The 20803-nt window shown below is 40.0% G+C and overlaps 1 protein-coding gene across 1 annotated transcript in view; it reads left to right on the forward strand.

Annotated features, from left to right (window-relative positions):
- Positions 1–20803, forward strand: part of SPATA5 (spermatogenesis associated 5) — a 161612-nt gene that overhangs the window by 29589 nt on the left and 111220 nt on the right. The window contains 3 exon segments of the mRNA XM_041482277.1: positions 6625–6678; positions 7048–7127; positions 18954–19080. Of these exon segments, the coding sequence (XP_041338211.1) occupies positions 6625–6678; positions 7048–7127; positions 18954–19080 (261 nt within the window).

The following is a 20803-nucleotide window of genomic DNA, read 5'->3' on the forward strand; positions in this document are numbered from 1 at the left end:
TACTGTTCTTACACTTTAATTTGAAACATTGGTTAGGAGATCCAACTACAATGTGATTTAAAAAAAAAAAAAGAGAAAATATTCCTGTCCTTTTATTTGCTGTTACTTAAGAGTTTGGGCTGAAGGAATCTTTTCTTTTTTCAATGAGCAGTAATTACAAAAATATACACTGTTCCCAAGGCTCTGACTTCACCTTGGCTTGGTTTAGCTTCCTGTATCACCCAGCCGATGCTTTTGTACCACTCCCCGTGCTTGACATGTGCTTAAGCTTAGTTTGTCATCTGGGTCAATTATGTCAAAATATTTTCCAATTCAAGTTTCCTCTGCTTTTCCCTTCAGCTCTTGGCTGTGGCAGCTCCAACAGATTAATGAGGCTTGGAAAGGTCGACTGCTTTGCTTTGTGAAGAACTGTCACTGAGTTTTGGGGAGATAGCTTAGCCTTTTGATGGGGATTTCAGTGAGCAGAAGCCTGAAATAAGAAAGCTTGGTGACTGTAAGTAGTTTAAAAGCAAGGCATTTGAGATGAAAAATGCAGAAGCATTGTGGTTTTATGATAAATTTTGGCAAACATTTGATATAATTTCTAAAAAGATCCACAGTAACACATTTACAATAACTTGTTAGTTAATTAGCAGATAGTAAAAATAACTCTGTTTGAAAAATTTGACATTTTTTACAAGGGATAACAAGTTGAGATACTTTGAGCTCTTTTAATCCTGAAGCTTCCTGCATATTTTACTCAACTAAAAATAAATCATTCATCCATTCTTACCATAAACTTACCAAAAGTGACTATGCAGGCAGAAAATGGTTAAATATAATCCCCATCTCTTTGTCCCTTCTCAATTACCTTGCAAATTTATTTTTATTAGCACTTAGTTTCTTTCTCTCTTCAAGTTACCAGTGCAGGAATGGAGTGTTGCTGGAGGTGTGAAGTCTCAGCAAATAGGTTTTGCAGCAGGGGTGGCTCATTTTGTATGGTTTTGCTGTGTGATTTTTGATCCTGCATGGATCCTGCCCTGCTGATGCCAGAGGCACTCTGAAGGCACTGGTGCATGCAGTGAGTGTAATTCAATGTTTCCAGTCAGCTCATTCTGCAATACAAATCCTGGCTTCTGTTTTAGGTAAAGAAGCCTCAGAAGATCGTCACTGGAGTTTGCTGGTCAAGGCAAATGGCAAACAAGTGGACTCTGAGGCAAGACAATAAAGAAAATTTGATATTATAGTTGCCTTTGCAGTCTGATCATGCTGCTTATAGCAACTCCACTGCAGGGATTGGGGATAACAGGGTTTTGCCAGTTTGCTGCCTTAAATACTTTGGAGCCCATAAGCACCTGCTGAAATTAAAGTTTTTCAAACCCCAGACAGGTGTCAGCAGGTTTTTAAGGTCCTCTGGAATGCAGGGCAGAGGGAAAGGAAGTGATTAAAATGTTGCATGGCACTCAGCCTGGGGTTTCCATGTGCTGAGAAGCTGGGAGTGATGCAGATGAAATCTTTAAGCAGCCCTGAAAGAGAAGAAGCAGGCTTTATTCTTAACAAGCAAACAGAATGCGTTTTCTGAGCAAATATTTTTCTATGCAGCGTAACCAATTACCAAATCACACACATACAGCCTCTGCCTTAGAAAGAGCCTTACTGTTAAAATAAAGGAAGTTTCAGTGTTTGTCTTGTTAACTTGCTTCCCTGCAGCCACCCTGAGTCATGTGCTGCTTTGGTTGGACTGTGGGAGGGATGGAATAGCATTTTGCCATGGAGATTACAGTGCCAAAGGACTCAATAACTAATTTCTGAGTCCCTTCAATGTTGTTAGAGTGGAGCATAAGGCTGAGAGAATTGAGATTGCTCAATCTGGAGAAGAGAAGGCTTAGGAGTGACCTAATTGTGGCCTTCCACAACCTAAACAGAGCCTAAAAAAAAGATGGAGAGAGTCTTTTTCCAAGAGAATGTAGTGACAGGATACGGGAGAATGGTTTTAAAATGGAACAGAGTAGATTTAGATTAGATAGATTAGGAAAAATTCTTTACTGTGAGGGTGGTGAGGCAGTGGCACAGGTTGCCCAGAGATGTTGTGAATTACCCATCTCTGGGTAATGTTGGATGTGGCTCTGAGCAATGTGGTCTGGTGGAAGGTGTCTCTGCCCATGGCAGGGAGGATGGGACTAAATGATCTTTAAGGACTCTTCCAACTCAGGCCATTCTGTGGTTCCATGACTATCTCCGCTTTAGTATCCAAACTGGAAAGAAATAAGGAAAGATGCTGGTTTTAACTCTGTCAGGGGTGTATTGCTGGAGTGGGATCAAACTTTGCTTCTCTAAGCTGGATGTCTAAGCTTCTCCTGAAGTTTTAAGAGAAATTGGCACATGGCATCTGAGAGGTGAACATCTGTCTGCCAAGTCAGTTAATGTGAATATCTAACTCAGATGCCAGTGTGTGACTGTGGGCACTGAACATTGACCTAGGAACACAGTGTGAACAGTTGAAAAATAATATTGGCACTTCTGTCTTTTTTGTTGTTGTTGTTATTTTCTGAGATTTACCATACAGAGCTCAGTTTCTAGAGACATCATTTGAAATTAAATGTTAATTATGATTGATACTTCAATGTCTGATTGTTTCTGCTTTGAATATGGCAAAGAAGGAATTGTCCATTATCTTGTAGTAATAATCTAGAGTGGTAATCTATTGGATGAGATACAAACTCTGTAGCTGGATTTTTAGGACATAGGAATTGTAGTCTGTAGCTAACACAGTTTAATGTGTCTGTAAGAGCCCAGAACCTGTATGTGAGGTTATCAGGGTATTTCTGAAGAGTCTAGACTGAGCTGTGTGCTGGAGATATCTGGAGCTGTGCCCATGTGACTCAGAAAGCCTAAGTGCATAAATTGCCTGATTGTCAAAAGAATGAAAAAAAAAAAAAAAAACAAACATGTAAGAGAAGTCACTGACTAAATTTCCTACCCAAGTGGTGGAAAAAATCTGCAAGTGGTCTTAAGCCCTGCTCAGAAAAATGACTGATACTCTTTAACTTCAGGAATAGCAGATATCCCTCTTGCAGTTTAAAAATGCTTTGAGAACTTCTGTCAAAACCATGTGTGCACAAGCTTATCTCATGTTGCTGCATGTGCACAAGGGTTTTATCTTCTGTGCAGTTAATATTTCAAGAGTTGATTCTGATAACATTTTAAATGCAAGCAATTTTGGTTTTTTATTAAAATAAAAAAGAAATTAAAATTCATCCAATCCAGATCATAAGCAAGTAGAAGGTTTCGTGATACATGGGGATGGAATAGTCTTTAAGCAGAGCATGCCTGGAAACTCTCTCTACTTTGAGGCTGAATAAAGAAACCTCAGCAGTATCCAGTGGGCCTGAATTGGCAGATTTTTTACTGTCAGTCTGGACTCTAGCTCACAGATGCTTATATGCATGGCTAAGCTACAACTACTTCTGCCAATTTTCTGCTCCAAATCTTTTGCTGGTTTTGGAGTCCCTGTGCAAATGACCACAAGAAACAGGTTTTATTTCTTCATGTCTGCTTGTATGGAAGATGACTTGTTGCAGATGAGAACAGAACTGTGCAGCATTAAACTGACCCATTTTTTACTAGCACCTCTTGGTCAGTCTATCAACAGCTATAAAAAGCTTTTTAAAGGAATCCATATGCTCACCTCTTGGCCAGAAATGATCTTTCAACAAATGTCAGCTTGCTAAGTCAAGCTCATGTCATTTTTTTTTAAAGCATTTAGAAAAGCACTGAAAAATAAAATTAAAAAACTCTCCTGGTATTTCTTCAGTGGCCTTCAAAGTCTGCTAAAGGTGAGCTTTGTGAAAATGAGAAACTGTATCAGCTGCCAGCAGGTGACTTTGTGGTGGCCTGCAGACTGTCTGTCTTGCAGATTTATTTTTCAAATAAGAGCTGCCATCAATCTGAGGTGAAGGACAGCACAGGTGCAGGCAGGGTAAGGCAAAGGCTCAGCTCAGGTGGGACCAGAGCTCACCCAGTTCATTTGCTACCTCCAGCTGCTTTGAACATTTCTAGTTTTTGTGTTGTGGTTTTCAGTGTTTGCATGATTGAATTGTACAGCAATTTCTCCTCTTTTGTGTGTGCTTTGTCTTACTTTGGAGCCTTTTCTTTTCTTGCCGTGGACAATAAAGACTCTGAGCTGCTCGCAGTAAAAACCGTGACACTCAAATGGAGTTCTGGTATCCCTTATGAAGGGTGAACTAGGAGACTTCCAAACCAATTTTCATGAAAATTCTTCACATGCAGTGGTCTTTAACCTGGAGTTGCTGCTAAATGAAGAGAAAAATAGAGAAAAACTTCATGTCGAAGCTTACAGCAAAAAGTTGCATTCAAAATAATTCTCTTTGAAACATTATAAGTGGTATTTATTGCTTTGATGTTGCCCTCATCATATTTTAATGCTTAATTAAAAATAAAACTACAAGCATCTGAAATTATATTGTACCTTAAAGCTCAAATAGGGTAGTTTTGGGTTTAAGGGTTTTTTTTGCTGAGACAAAAGAAAATGTCAGGCTGTTTGATGTTGGGTCATAGGAGAGGAGCACACTGTTGGCACGGATGCGTGTGATGTTGGTTTCCATGGGAATGCTGATGTGAATGAAGATTACTTATGGAAATAAGAGCATGAAAGAGAGAGTCCACAGGCTCCAAGGAAAAGTTAGTGAGAGAAATCTCTAATTGTGGGTAGAGTCTGTAGTGGTTTCTCATTGTGACAGAGAGCTGGATGGAAACAGAGGAGTCTGCTCTCATTCCTTAAGGATTTGTCAGGGCTGTGCTATCGGATTCCTCATCTGCCCTGAACAGAATTCCTTGATGAGGGCTGCTCCTCATCTGAACTAAGAGGGCCCGGAGCAGCTGGGCTATCTCTGAGCTGCTCACTAGCTGCTGCATGCTCCTCATGGGTGGTGTCAATAGCCGCAAAAGGCTTTGTGCTTCTCTGTCTCACCTTGCTTTTTGTGTTTCTCTTCTCACCTTGTTTTTCCCTTCTCTCTCTCCTGTGTTCCTCAGTTTTGTGTCTGAATAATTCTGTTTCCATGCAAGTACCACCAGACTTCAATTTAGCAGTCACTGGAGGCCTCCAGATGCCATAACAGTTGCTTTAAGGGTGGATGTTGCTGAAAGAGAACAATGCTAATTGTATAATTTACCTTTCCTACAGGCCTGGCACACAGTACTGTCCCTGTCAACCCTTACACTGTGGCTTTGGCCTGTATGGTGCTCTAGGTCTGGCTGCTGCACTCACCTGGTCCTTTGGATAAAGGACAACTCTTGGAAAAGAAAGAAATAAAAATGGTGTCTATGTCTGGGTGCTTTACTGATATCAGATAACATGTCCTTTGCTTTTCAGAGGATATTATTTTTTACCCCTACATGAGCACAGGTGTTTTCCAGTGTCAAGGTGAAGTCAGTGCATTAACTGTTACTGCAGGAATGAAAATGAGCGTGGAGAGGGGAGGCTGCAAAAACCAGTGTGCTGCATTTTTAGAGTGATGAATCTGTGTTCCTCCGATCTGGGAACAAAGTCCAGATGGTCCCATTCAAAGAGGGCTTGTAACAGAGGCTCTGTCACTGCCAGTGTATAAATGTGTGTCTGCCACACATTCTTAATTGTGACATACCTGCTGTTAAAGCTGCCCTGTGCTTTGGGCTGAGTGTTACGTGAAGGCACCCACAGCTGGGAGGAGGTGGTTCAGCTTTCTGACTGTGAAGGATGTTGTTTCTTCTGGAGAAATTACAAGGACACCTGTTGTTGCTTGGAAAATAGATTGGAGCCACTGGCTCTTCTCGTTCAGGGCAGCAGATAATGAGCCTTGTTTGTGGCTGCAGGTCAATGTTGATGCAAACCAGGCTGAAGTCAATGAGTCATTACCAATCCCAGGAGAAGCTGAGACCCATTAGGAAGCATTATTTAAGCAGCCTATCCTACAGGATACGCAGAACAGAAAATACTCTGAGAATTTGCCATTGTTTTACTTTTTATAATTTTAAGTACTTGTTCAAGACTGGAATGCTGACCCTGTGGTCTCTAGTCTGTTCCTGGTGGACAGGGCTGTGAGCATAAACAGGCACCACAGCAGCTGGCACTCATAATCCTGCTTGGCAGCCTCAGCAGAGGAGCAGGAATGTGCATGAGCTCAGACACTGAACAGCTCCCTTGCTAGGGATGGGTTTCAGTTGTGCTGCGGAGCTTCTTGCTTCACCTGCAGAGTGTCAGGTTCAAAGAAGTGCTGTTAAACATTGTTTTAAGTCACTGCTGTGGTTCTTTACTGTGATTTGTCCTTCTGGCTGATTTGCAGCCCCTTGGTGCTATTGTTGAGCACTTTTAAGAACCTCACAGTGTTTGTTTTTTTGGTTAATTCCATTTCTCATTAAGGTACTGGCGAAGTATCAGAATGAGATGACTAACCAACATGCATAGGTACTAAAATAAATGGAGAAAGCTTAGTACAGGTAGAGGGTAAGTAAAAATGCACCCATTAGACTTAAAATTACAAAATCTCAGAATTTTTTGTAGCAGAGTGTGACCAGTGTAGCACTGACAGGTTATCTCAGTCATTTTGTATACAAATGTATGATGCTTTTGAATTTTCTATTTTTCAGGGTCCTGAGTTGATGAATAAATACGTTGGTGAGTCTGAACGAGCAGTGAGAGAGGTGAGAAAGGGCAGGCTGTGTGGATCATGTTAGATACTAAGCTTCCTTGGTTTTCGAATTCTTCTCTGCTTATAAGGTTACCATTAAACTTTCTGAAAACTCCTTCTGGTGTAAGCTTAAAAAAGAAAAGAAAAAAATGAAGAAACAGGGATATTTAGCTTTCTCTTGTGTTGACCTAGTGATGCATGTCGAATTTGGGATCCAGAGGCAGCTTTTACTACTGTTCAAAAAAAAAAAAACCCAAGACAAGACAGGCTGATGTCTGTTACATGAGGCTCTGTCACTCTTGATGTGTGCAGGGGATGATAGTGTACTGTAAACAGCTTTGTTCACTTAAAACTGGGTATTTTTTTTTTGTTGTTTTTGTAGATCTTCAGGAAAGCCAGAGCAGTGTCTCCTTCAATTCTCTTCTTTGATGAAATAGATGCCTTGGCAGTAGAAAGGGGAAAGTAAGTAATCATGTTGCAAAAACAACAGACATTATTTCCTGATAAATTATTCTTACACTGTACAATCACAAATTTATTTATTTTTCCAGAATTATTTAATAAAATATCTTCATTCTTTATACAGAAGGGTAATGTGTGACTTTTACTCAAGTCTATTTAGCTTGGCATAAACAGGTAAGCTGATGGAGTTCCTCCTTTCTCATCTCATTAGCAGGAATGAATCTACTGGTTCTCATGCTCTTTGGCTCTTTTCTGTGGTTTTACCTTTTATTTCTAGAAACTTAAGCTCCTTTCTTTTCCCAGGGTTGTTCCCCTGGCCTAATTTGGTGTCTCCATCAAGCAAACAGTAGGATCATAAGCTATATAACACAAATTTCCAAGGAGAATACTCATAAAACTAAATTTACATCTGTGTTTAAATGTTTTGCCAGACTGGGAAAAACTACATTAAAAGATTTGGGAACACTTGTGTCTTTTTGTGTGTGACATTAAGAAGGGAGTATTGTGCAAAAAGCTAATAGTATTTTTTTTAATATCCTGCTTTGTGATGGTTCCAAGAGACATTTAGCTCGTGTCTGAAGTAGAACTATTGCAGTTTTTAGTGGCCACTACAGCATTTAAGATTTGACAGACTCTGTAAGTGGACTTTCTTGGGGGATACCTCATTATAAATGTAACTGCTACTTGCTGTTGCAATAACTACATTTATCCAGTTTTATTATGCATGAAAAGCTACCAAATAGGTGTATTAGAAAGTATTTGTCCTGTTTAAAGGCACATCAAAACCTCAACATTTTTCTGGGAAAAAAGCTCCATCAGCATCCCTACGGGTTCTTTTGTATTGCAAGTAGGATAACAGGAAAGGATAACAGGTGTTTTGATGTTTTGGTGACACAGATAAATTATTTGTGTCACAGGAGGTGGCATCATGTGTATCATAGAGCTGCCTTGTGAAGCTGCTAAGAAATGAACAATTTTTATTGTTGAAAATGCAAAATCTGATTGAAGATGTTTTCCTCAGAGTCCTTCTCATGTGCAGTCTGTGCAGCTGTGAGATTTGTGAGCTTCCTACAAGTGCTATGCATTGAAGCAACAGAGAAATTACAAAATTGTTTGCTTGAATCAAGCCAGTGGAGGGGAAAAAAATATCATCCCCTGCTGCAATTGTTAATGTGTTTAGCTTCCAGAACCAGCACTTTATCAAGATCAAACCCCTTGGAAGGTTAAGCCATAATGCATTTTAAACAGTCTTTTCACACAGTGCCCTGGAGGTGGTGAGTTTGTTTGTTTGTTTGCTTTTTTTAGGGAACAAACAACCTGATTTTACCTTACCTGGGACTGTCTGTGGGGGGTAGTAGGCCTGGCACAGCTTGCTGAAGAATGTGGTGTGACCTGCTGCAGTCATGTTGTGCTGGAGACATCTGGTTTTGGAACTTTAAAAAGAACAGGGCGGGACACACAAATATTTCATTGTCAAATCTGAACCAGATGGGAGGTAAAATATGTAGCAGAGTTCTCATAAAATTCATCTGAAATTAAATGGTGTAGGAAACCAGACAAGGCACTTATTAGAAATGGCCCTTTTTTAGAGGCTGACTTTGCACAGTAGGAATTTGCAAATGCACTAGAGATGCTAACGATTTGTGGCCTCTGGAGATCCATTTCCTGTACTATAACTGACCGTGCTGAAGTTTTCAAGGAAACACCTGTTTATATTGTCTCCCCATTCCCTCTGTTGGCTGAATTAGTTTTCTTTGCCTTGACAGTGAAGAACACTCTGTGATACAGCTTTGTGAGAGTTTAAATCCTCTTGGTTTAAATCCTTGATAGGATGCTGTGGGCTTTGTGCACAATGTGCTACATTCCGTATCTCCTGGGTAGGCAACCTCTCCTGATCCTGCCAGGGTATGTCCAGAAATCCAGAGAATGTGAAACTGTTAAATTGTGGCAGTAATTTTACATGTAATTCTGATCAGAAATATAGATGTGAAATAACCTTGAGTAAATCACTTAATGCTTTTGTTCTTCAAAGCACCCTGCCAAGTATTCATTAACCCATTATCTAGATTTGACTAAAGCTTGTGGTTGTTTTGCTCCCAACCTTCACTAAACAATCCCTTCTCAGCAGCAGGGGCATATGAACTAATAGATTTTGTAATTAAATCAGTGTAGAGGTAGACAAAGAAAGCTAAGAATTTTCTTGTTTGGGCCATTCACAATAACTCCTTTGCATCAGGTAGTGGATTCTGTCACTGCACAAGCCATTGTGCAAACACTGTGGCTGTGCTCAGTTGTGCCACAGTGTTTTATTTATTACACATTTCCAAGCCATAGTTCATTCCATAACTGTAATACATCTAACACACTACCTAATGTAACTGTCTCGTGTAGCAGTTTTGTTTTACAGAATCTCTTTCTGTGTGTGTTTATTAGTTAGAGCTAACAATACTTTGAAGTCAGCAAAAATTATAGTAATTGCCATTGTTAATTGTCAAAAATGTTTTATTTGGGAAAGATTATTTCTTATCCCGCCTGCTTAGAAGTTCTGTGTGTTTTGTCAGTGTGAACTAAGCTCCTGGATTTTTTTCTTGAACTGTCCACACCCTCTGTATTTTGCATGTAGTTGACACTTGATTAATACATATTAATCAAGGAATTGTACATATTAATACATACACTTCCTTGATTAATACATATTAATCAAGGAATTAAGAAAGTGGGCTGGTTACATACCAGGTTTAAAGACAGTTTATGAAAATATAATCCTGCAGCTCCGAAGAAAAATAGTTCAATGTAAGGAACAATTGCTTGAGATAAAAATCTGATTATCCTTGATGCGAGAAGTCGAGAGGGTGATTCTGAATGGTCTTGAATTTCCAGTGTGGTAGTGAAGACGTAACTTTGAGCTGTGTTCACTTCTGCATTTTTTTTCTGTTACTCTGAGCTTCAAATGCTCATGGAAGATTTTTCCATCTCTTTCTGATTTATGTTGAGGTGTTAGAGTAAGTTTAGAGAGAACTGAAAATGAAAAATTAGTGGCTCAGGGTCCTGACTGTAGAGAAAAAGGGAGGCATTCACTATGACTGTTCCTAAAGAAAAAATGATAAACCTGCAGCAGAAAAGATAGTAGAAAGTTAGAGATGTCACATTGAGGTTTGAAGAGGACAAATGATTGAGAAAGAAAAAACTTCTTCAGTCATGCACCAGGAGAGGTGAACCATGAGATGCATGGAGCCTTTTCCTCTGCTTTGTGGTTCTAATTAGCATCTGCTTGCATAAGCAGATTGTGACTTTTTCTTTTCTTTCCCCATACTTTTGAAAGATGCTGTTATGACTTTTTGTAGGACAGATTGCACTGAAGCAGGACTGGTCCAGATACAGCACAGTGTGAGCAGCAGTTTGCCTTGAAGTAATCCCGTGCCTGCACAAAGCTTGGGAGACTTTACAAATTACACAGCTGCTGAGAGTTATGGGTATTTGTTACCCTCAGTATCCTGACCATGTAAAACCTAATTCTTCTGGCCATTAGGGGTTGCCAAGAGGGAAATAGCTTGGTAATTAGACTTGAAAGTGATGAATGAATGTGGGTCTGTGTAAATGCTGTGCAGACAGTCTGTTTGCTGAACTTCAGAAATCTCCGTGCTTTGGAAATGGGACATTGTTTATATAAGTAGGATTTTTAGGATTTTTCGGCAAGAGACATCCTTTTCTTGTTTTTCAGAAGCAAAGCATTTCCCCTTTAACTGCAAGTCTCTATAACATAGGATGGGAAGTGCTGTAGACTGCTGTAAAAGGCACTGATAAATTCTATTTTCTAAGGGGAAGGAAAAAAAAAAGACAAGGGACAAAATCAGTACATTGCATTTGACTAATGGAGGCCAAAAGTTGGTAGATGAATGTTGCTAACCTTTTCAGAATGAGTATAGAAGTGACAAAGTGAAGGGACTTTGGTACCAATTCCCTGAAACCACAGCATGATGATGCTTTTTTTGGGAAAATATGTTATCCTGTATGCTGGGGGGAGGACAGATAGATTCCAAAGACAATTTAAAATAGTTAGACCACTGAAAGGCACACTGTTTTCACTTTAGGTATTAAAATCTTTGCAGTCTCAAGTTCTGAGGCTCTCAGGCTTTTAGAAGAACCTGTGAGGAACAGCAATTTCTCTTCCTTGAGAGAAGGAAGAACAGGGATAGTGATCAATCTTCTTTTTAAATCAATGTATCTTTCTGGGATATTTTAGCTCATATTTATTTATCCTCTACTCTTGAACTTGTCATTGTATTTCAGTGCCTGTGCAGATTCCCTGATGCAATGGGCAGTGTCTGTCATTGAAAGAGGTCAGTGTGTTGCATCCAGTAATGAAACCCACAGGCTGAATTCTGTGGGGATGCAGCAAAGGGGAGAGGTTCTTGGCAGAAATCCATCTTGCACAGGGTAAATTAGCAGTACTGAAGCTGGAGGAAGTATTGTCACCCTGATATTTCTCATGCAAAGACAGAAGAACGTGAACAAAGTATATCTGGAAGATATGGAGTTTCCTCCTGCCATGATTGTTGTGAGAGACCCAATTCTTGTTCAGCTCAGACAAAGAACTTTGTGTTTCTGGCCTTTGTTGGCACTGGTGTCCCTGAACAGGGGGACATCAGCTGACATCAGCAATATCTGAGCTATGTTTGTACATGATGGAGAATTGAGGCATTCAAAATTTTTGTGACTGCTGTATGAATTCTTTAAAGTTTTGGAATTTTGTAGCCAAACAAATATTGTCCAGGGAAAAAAACTGCATGCCTAGTGCCAGCTTTTTATTCTAGGCCTAGCAAGGACTGGTGAAAGAGGAAAGTTTTGAAACAATTTTATGTTACAGTAAAGCTTGTAATTGGTTTTGGAAGAGCAGTTTTAACAAATAGCATTACTCTTAGTTCATGTGTGTATACAGTAAATGTCTGTCCCTTTAATTTTAAAGTAATCTTGTTAGTGCTTTTGGCTATCAAGAATCCTTTATCATAATGTGATATTTATCATAATGTGGTTTTGAATCTGTGTTTCTTCCTTTTTGTTTACAAACCCCAATAATTTGTAACTTCCCAGCCTACATTATAATTTGGATATTTGAAATCAATAGAGACTTCCATTAACATCAGTGAAAGCAGGACTGTATCCATAAACCCTTTTCTTGAAGTCATCATTTTAATGATAGGCAGGAGGAACATAATTGTAACTAAAATTTATGAACAGTGAACCTATTATACATAAATATTGTTGTAATGAAATGAAATCCACTCTAGTTAGTTACTTCTAGGTCCCAAATACTTACAGCTTAAACTGTGATTGCTTGCCTGGTAGACGTGATTGATTACAGATTTAAACTTGATTAACTTCCAGGAATGCACAGAGGAGAAATGCTGAGAAAAACAGAATGAAAGGAAGTGGGAAATTTACTGTGCATCAGGTGTGTGCTTGGTTTGGGGTTATTTTCTTTATTTTGTTTCATTGCTTTTTTTTTAAGGCAACATCAATGTTAGCAGAATAGGAGAACTCATGATGTTAGCATCCTTCCTGTGTCAGCCTGGCAGTGCCAGGGCAAGCTGCAAGTGTGAGCTAATGCCATTCTTTCATGGATATGCATCTGGAATTAGCTGCAAGCAGATGGAAATGGTACTGGAAATGGGTGATGGATCACCTCTTAAGCACTCGAGCATTTGGAAATGTGCTTGGGGAAAGCCCTCTGGAAGAAAGCCTGTTGATTCCAAACCTGTTTCAAGCTGGCTCCTTTCCTCCTTTTCTCTCCTTTCACTGTGTTTCATTTTTCTGGGCCTACTTCATTAACTTTTGGAAGCAGCAATAATGAGAAATTTAGGCGAGTCGAAGAGGCTGCTTACACAACCGTGAAGGATAATTAGGATGTGTCTGCAGCTGCCTGCAGGCCATTTGTTTCAAAGTCACCTGCTGACAGCTGAGCACTGTTTCCTGTTTTCACAAAGCTCATCATCTTTTTAGGAAAGCTTGCTTGCAAGCTGGAGACCACTCAAGAGGTACTTGGAGTTCGTTAATTTTTCTGTGCTCTTCTAATGCCTTGCAAACCAAATTACACGAACTGCATTTAATCTGTGAATCGACAGTTGGCAAAACATTATTTTGGCGTAGAGGTGACCATGAACATAAATATTCTACCCAGACTGAATTTCCCAGACTTTGCCTAGGTTTCCTCTGGATATTTTCCTTCTGTATTTGAATTTTGTCCTTGAGAAGACAGGGAAGATATGGAACAATGTAGTGGGTAGTAGTTGATACAGGTGAGTACCGGACCCAACAGCATCTAATTGTAAGGTGCTGATGGAGGGAAGGGTTTAGGATCATCTTCTTGCAGGGTTTTTCTGATCACACAGGCAGGAAAATTCCCTCTCATGAGGAATGTTTCTTGTCTGAGCACGGAAAGGGCTTGTGTACTAGAATGTTTTGGGGTTTGGTTTTCTGTTTGTTTTTTTCAATGAATAGTGAAGCCTTAAGTGATAATATTAAAGATTTCCATGCTGTATGTTGGTCTTAGGCTTTTTAACAACATGCAAGTAGCATCTGTAGTGGTCTGAATAATGATCATTGAAGTTGTACCATTCATGTGATATAACTTTCACAGAAGTAAGTTTGGCCTAGTATTTTTTAATATTTGACAGGTCTGCTTTTCCTCACGGTCATGGCAGTGTCCATTCTGCTGGACAAAATGCCCCAGTGATGGAATTTTTGCACAAAATTTGATATCTGGGACCATCCTGCAGTTATTGTCTTTCTGGTAATGCTATTGGAGTAGATAATTTTTTACTTTTCAGTGCTGTGGAAAACCTTAACCTGCCAAAGGCATGTTTCACCCGAGTTCGTGAGGGAGGGCAATAAAAGCGCGTGACAGTTAATTACGATCGCGGCAGCCGGATGGAAAAGCTAGGCTTGGCAGGTGCTCCTTGCTGACAGGTTCCCCCTGTGCAGCCTCCACACAAATGTCAGACTCAATAAAAATCCTTCAGGCTGTGCGAGCGAGGTGGCTCTCGTGTGGGAGTCTGCTGGCAGGGCGCTTCTGTATTTCAGGAACCTTTTGCCTCTGTGGTTCACGGAGAGGTGGAGAGTCCTGCCAGGAGGGTCTATTTCAACCTGTTCAAATTTTTTTTTGATACTGAGCATTTTGTCATGTCAATGAGTTTTACATTTGTTTTGATATGAAATTATTTCCAGAGGTTTCAGTGAAAGGGTTATTTGAGATGATACCGCGTCCACAAGTATTTTTAAAACCTATAAATTTTGATTATGATCGCAATTCTTTTGTTTGGGTGGGAGGATATTATAAAGCCAGGTTTTATCCATGTGTAAATCTTGCCTGATAGGATGTTTTGGAAGAGAAGGTGGGCTGGATTCCCTTGTCACAAAACCTGCATTATAGATTTCAGCTATGTGGGGATTAATCCATCTGTAATTTATCCTGGGTACTTCTCCCGAGGTCAGTCTCTGACCTCACAGCTCTATCTGAGATAGGGCCAGCTGTACAGGAGAGGGGTCCTCCTAGACTTCCTCCTGCTTTTGCAGCCTCACAGTTGCTGTGAGGTTAACAGCTCTCAGAATGTTACTGTGTGAAGATTTCCTGCATTTCCACATCTACAGTTTAGCAGTGTCATTAAATTAAGGTCCTGATTCTGAAGCCAAGGTGTTCCGACAGGCTACAGTGCCATTGAAGTCAATGGTGGAATAGAGAGTCATTGGTTCTCCTTTATGAGATTTAGGTGGTGCTGGAGACTTAAGTACATTTTTCAGTGAAAATGACATCTGGTGTTGGAAAGCCAGTGAAATGAGTATTTTTTCAGAAGTGATCTAGATGGTCAGATGATGCAAATGTATGTTTGCTTTAGCTCACAGTGGTGATGCTTACCAAATTTCGTCGTGAGGTGAAACCGCAGTGACTGCATTCTCAGACTGTTTTCAGTTTTCAAATATTAAAAAATCTGTTAGAAAAAGGGTGGAGAGGAAGAAAGGAAATTAAATAAGTAAAAATGTACAAAATAAGAAGTTGCTGTCAAAAAAATGCCTATAGCAGGAAGGGTAACAGATTTAGATGTGATTTCATACATCTGGTTATGTCTGGAAACAAAATCTTCTTGGCTTGAAGATCTGTATAAGCTAGTGAACTGTATGTACTCCTTGGTGCTGTGATAGGATTGGGCTGTGGTTGCTTTTATATCCCCTGGAAGAAGTATGAGAGTGGTTTAAGGTGTCCAGGGGGAAATTTCAGTGCCCACTGATATATGAATCCAGCTGGCTTGAATGGTCATTGGATATAGCCAGAGGAGATAGAAATAAAAGCTGTGGAGAGCCCTCTCCTGCTATATTGATTTTGGAGCTGGTGCTCCTGATCCATCAGACAAAGGCAGAATTAATTGAAATTAATTGTGAGTCTTTGGTAAACTGTAGAATACATGGTTTATTCTGCCAAAATGTATATTGGGAATGCCTTTAGCCAAAGTAAAATACCAATTGTCTTTCATATTCAGTGTGGATAGTCTTACCTGACAGGCTTCAGGAATCTTCTCTGGTGGTCAAGCTGAGTGCCTGCGCAGGAGTGCACGTGTGGTTTGTCTGAGACTGGTGGGATACTTCCAGGATTAGCTGGAATACCACAGAGAGGAGGATTTCTGTCTCTAACTGCTGTAATGACCTTCTCTACCTTTAAAAACATCATCGAGGATTGTAAATGAAGTGGGGTCGGCAAAAAATTAAAACAACACATAGCCTAATGTATTTCATTAGGGCAGCACCAGCAGTTGCCTGAAATTCTCATGCAGGCTCCTCTTTGCTCTCACATTTTTTATTTCAGAGGTACTTCTGGTTGGAGCACGGCTCCTGGTGCACACAGCCGTGCACACACATGGCCCTGCGTGGATTATGTGAGGGGCTTAGCTCTGGCCGCCTGGATTTGCAGGCAGTGTGTTGACAGGAAATTAGTTTGTACCAGGACGTGCCTTTGGAGGACCATTTCCAGGCAGTTGAGAGGATGACATCAACGTGTGGAGGTCAGGTGGAGGCGGGGGAGGCCAAGGCAGCCCCTTGGCTGGAAGTTGGTTTTGGCAGTGCCTCCGTGGGACTGGAGAGTTAATCGTGGTTTGTTTCTCCGGCTGCTGTTTGCGTCAAAACTCCGGGCAGCCTTAATGAACGTTGCCTGTGTTAATTTGGAAGCCTGGTGGGAAACCATGGGAAAATGGAAAATGGCATCCTTGCGTGTCACCCCTGGAATTAACAGCTCGGGAAGCACCGGGGCTCTGAGGCAGCTCCCAGCAGCAGGGGAAGAGTTCTCTCCCTGTGCCTGCCTGGGATTTTTATAGAGTGTTCTGTTCAGCCAAAAGCTAATTTCTTGTAGGCTGTGCTAAAATGGTGTGATAGCTTAGTGAACTATGTAAATAAAAGCACTGACATTAGAAGTCTATGGTGTCATAGGAACCAGGCACTTCTTCACTTGATGCTGTTTTTTTTATTGATATTTTTTGCTTGCATGGACTTAAAATTGTTTAATTCACTTTTAAGAGATAATAAAGCCCCTAATAATGTTCTAGAAGCCCTGCTATTGTTTGAGCTGTATAATACCATGAGTGATTGCCTAACTGCAGTTTTCTGATGATGCCCTAATTGCATGGAAGTCTTTGCAATGTGCATTTCCCTGTGGGGACTTTTCTTAGAATAAACACTTCTTTAATGTGTTGTGGATTTTGGGGTGGTTTTGGGTTTTTTTTGGTGTTTTTTTTTTTTTTTTGGGGGTTTTTTTTTTGGTTTTTGGTTTTTTTTTGTAGTTAGAAGCTTGTAAGAAATGTTTGCGGAAAGATGTAATATCCGTTCTAGCCACCTCTCTCTAAAACGAAATTTTTTTTTTTTTTTTTAAGGAAACAAAGAAAAGTTTAGATCTCCTCCAAAGTTTTCTAGCTTCAGATCATTTCAAATAATGTTAACATTTTTGTCCCAGCTTTACAATTTTTTTTTCCTTTGCTCAGTCTATTGGGTATAAAGTGGAGTAAAATTGAAACTCATGCAAGATGGGAGGTGTGGATCCCTAGTGAGACTAGCTAATGTTACAAAGTTGATTTTAATTTCCTTCAAGCTGTGTGTCTTTCCAAAAGCATTTGCTATCCATGTCCAACACCTGAAATGTTTTATCACACTCAGCCCTCTATAAGGCAGTGGGACTCTGACCCATGGGTACGTTAGAAATACTCAAATATGGCTTGGGAATTTCCAGTGTGGCTGCAGAAACTCCAGAATCTGACAACCAGGTAACCCAAGTCCCTTCTCTAATATTTCTTAGCAACCTAAATATTTTACTCTCTTAGCCAACATTTGTTATAACTCCTTTAAGATGTTTTCCAGACTGGGTGTGATAAGTTCACTGTTTTGCTCTGGAAAATTGCAGAACCAGTTGTAGGATAGGAAAGTTAGGGGATTTATTTGGAGCTGTACAACAGTGATGGAACCATTACTGTTGCTTTGGCTCTGGGACATCACTGTGGTCACAGGCAGGCTGGTGATGGGTGGCAGTGCTGCAGCAATACATATGTATAATAACTGTACAACTGTATTTGTGCACTCTCTGTCTGATGGAAATAATCAGAGCACTTACATTTTAGTGTATTTAATATTTTTATTTTTTGGAAAATGAAAACAATCAGAATGATCATACTGCACTTCAGTGAGCGTAGATGCCTGTTTATAAGCCTTAAATAGAACTTTTGGAAAAGGACTTTCAAAATATTTGAGAATAAAAAATTATCTTAATCCTCTATAGATTTGGTCTTGTTTTAAATATCAGACTTCTTTTTGCTTGTTAGTTTATAGGGATCCAGAAGAACTGGAGAGATTAATTTTTTTCAAATTGAATTGAAAAGAGACTATTTAAAGGTAGAGAAGTGAAACCTTCCCCTGTGCAGCAGAGGAGGGAATAGCCCTGGAAGAGCAGTCCTGTTAGTAAAAGATGATGGAGGTGTGTGCCTGCCATCCACAGGGGAAGGCTGTGTGGAAGACAGTGAGGTTTTGGTGTGTGCCAAGAGAAGGATTCCCAGTTTCTGACAAAGGAGGATAAACCTCACATTTTTGGTACAATCTCCAGCTGTTGTCCCTAGACTGCTTCAGTTTCCCTGCCCCTTCTCAGCAGAGGGAATACTTTACGCTTGTCTGCTTAGGTTTTTCATATATTGGTGATTTCAAAACTGGAGTTTTCAGTTTTTTTAGTGTTGGGTTTTTTCCCTGGTATCTGGAAAACAAACTGAGTTAAAGGACTGACAATGCAATTATGAGGCAGTTGGTCAACACTCCATTTATTCTCACGTGATGGAGAGAATATAAAAATGTAGAGCAATCTGCAAAACACATAACTGCCTAATTTTTTATACTGCATAGGGTGGTGTAAGCTCTCAACTGGATGGTGCTAAAAATGAAAGTTTGTCTGACTAGTAAAGAAGTGGCTTGAATTCAGTTTTCTTAAAAATGTTTTTTCCAGATACCCACATTGTGCTAAATTCTTTACAACTTCCATAGCAGGGCAATAAGTGAAAAAAAACCCCAAATCTCAGTTGCTTTGCTGAATACCAAGAAAACCTATGGAACTCAAAATCTGTGATTTGGTTTTACTCACTTCATTGCACTGATGCTGTGTCAGAGGTTGAAGGCGAAAATATATATTATGAAGAAATAAGGCAAAAAGTTGCATCCCTGTGAGCTGGAAAGAATAGTATCTTTTCCTTTCTCCCATTTCTAGGAAGGCAAAGATAATGCTTTGACTTTTTTTTTTTTTTTTCTGTAAATTAGCTCTTCAGGTGCTGGGAATGTAGCAGACCGTGTCTTGGCTCAGTTGCTGACAGAAATGGATGGGATAGAACAGCTGAAGGATGTGACAATTCTGGCAGCTACGAACAGACCGGACATGATAGACAAGGTACAAATAGATGCACTGTCTATATCCTGTTGCTCTTGAAAATACCAGATTTTGATATAATTCCATCCTCTTTTACTCTCCAAACTGTTGTCTGATCAACTTAATGATGAAGAGTAGAAGTTCAGAAATGAAGACAAAGCAGAGGAATGGTTCATGTCCCTCACTTTTTTTTTCCCCTCTCTACAGAATTTTTAACAGAAAAAAAAGTTTTATGGTAGCCTTAAATATATGATTCTTAGAAGAAGCTTTCCTTAAGCCAAGCTCATTGAACTAGTGCAGCAACATTTCTGTCAAACTGCTGCTGTGGTTTTTGCTTCTGTTGTGTTTGTTTATGCCGGAGTTTGCTGGAGTTTGTTGGTTTCATTAGTTACTTCCTTTCAAGGATTAAGTGTCTCAGCAATTCAGTTACCAACTGTAAACAGGGAAATTTCTCCTCAAATTCCACAGCAGCTCTGCTGGTGTGGCAAGAACATTTCAAGTTCGTAAAATCTGAAGGGTTATAACACTTACTGCAGAAAACATCCAAGCACAAACCCAACCCAGCAGCCATCTAGAAAATCCACTTTAAAACAGTTTACCGCTGTGGTGTCTTCTTACAGCTAAGTGTAGTAGATGGATCAGTCTGAAGTGATTTCCTTTGAGATATGATTTGTAATGTTAGTAAGATTCTTTATTCCACAACTTTTTGCCTTCACAACATTATTGAATTTGATGACACATTAATTCATTAAGTTTTTATTATCTTTTTAGAGCTTCTTTTAAGTTTCTTAAATAATTCTCACATTCTAAACTGGTTTTGGAATAGTCTTTTCTCTTTTTCTTGGAGCATTGAGGCATAAAATACATATGAAATGTATATGTTTAAGGTATGGTTTTTATGCACATGAAGTCTTGAGAAAAACTTGCATTTTGGCTCCAGAACACAGCCTCTTCCCTTTTGAACTGAAGGAAGCCACACAGCTGATGGAGACCTGACAAAGGCTTCCTCAGAGCTTGCTTGTGCATTTATTTATCTGTGAGACTGCCATGGCAAAGCAGAGCTAGCTAAGAGTTTTCAGTAAAAGGTAATAAAACTTGTCAGTGAAAAGTGTGCTTGTGGAAGATGGAAACTTTCAAGATTTCACTTTTGTCAAATTGATTTGTATAGGCACAAAGTTTATGGTGATTGGGGTGGGGCTGCAGCTGAGCCTCATCCCCAGTGGGCAGAGCTGTGAGGAGCAGGGAGCAGCACTGACAGCAATGAGCCATGGAGTGCCCAGGGGCACTGACCAAGCACCAAAGGGAGCAGAGGGCACACAGGGGCAGTGCATCAGCATCAGGGGATAAAAGGTTAGGCTAAAGAACAACAAGGGCAGATACTTGAAACCTTCTGATACTGTATGGTTGACACTCTGTGTGTTGTGGCCGTCTCAACGTCTCAACGTGTGCTGTGACAGGCCTGCAGTTTTTTTGGTAGCTGTTCTTTGGGGTAAGACTAAGCTGGATTTGAAAACATTCTGATTGTTGAACAGTGAGCAAATTTCCTATGGTATCAGTTCAACATGCTATTGTGTTGTCTCCATCACCACCTGGAAAATGAGTTCTATGTCATTCTCCCTTTTGCTGGATTTCTCCTGGGCACACGGTGAATGCTGGTTTCTCATATATTAGGTTTTACTTCATATACTGGCAGTATTGGAACAGAACTGCCATGAGTTAAGGATGCCACCCTGCAACACAGAGG

This window comes from Pyrgilauda ruficollis, unplaced genomic scaffold (assembly GCF_017590135.1).
Source record: "Pyrgilauda ruficollis isolate IOZ18807 unplaced genomic scaffold, ASM1759013v1 scaffold58, whole genome shotgun sequence".
NCBI lineage: Eukaryota > Metazoa > Chordata > Aves > Passeriformes > Passeridae > Pyrgilauda > Pyrgilauda ruficollis.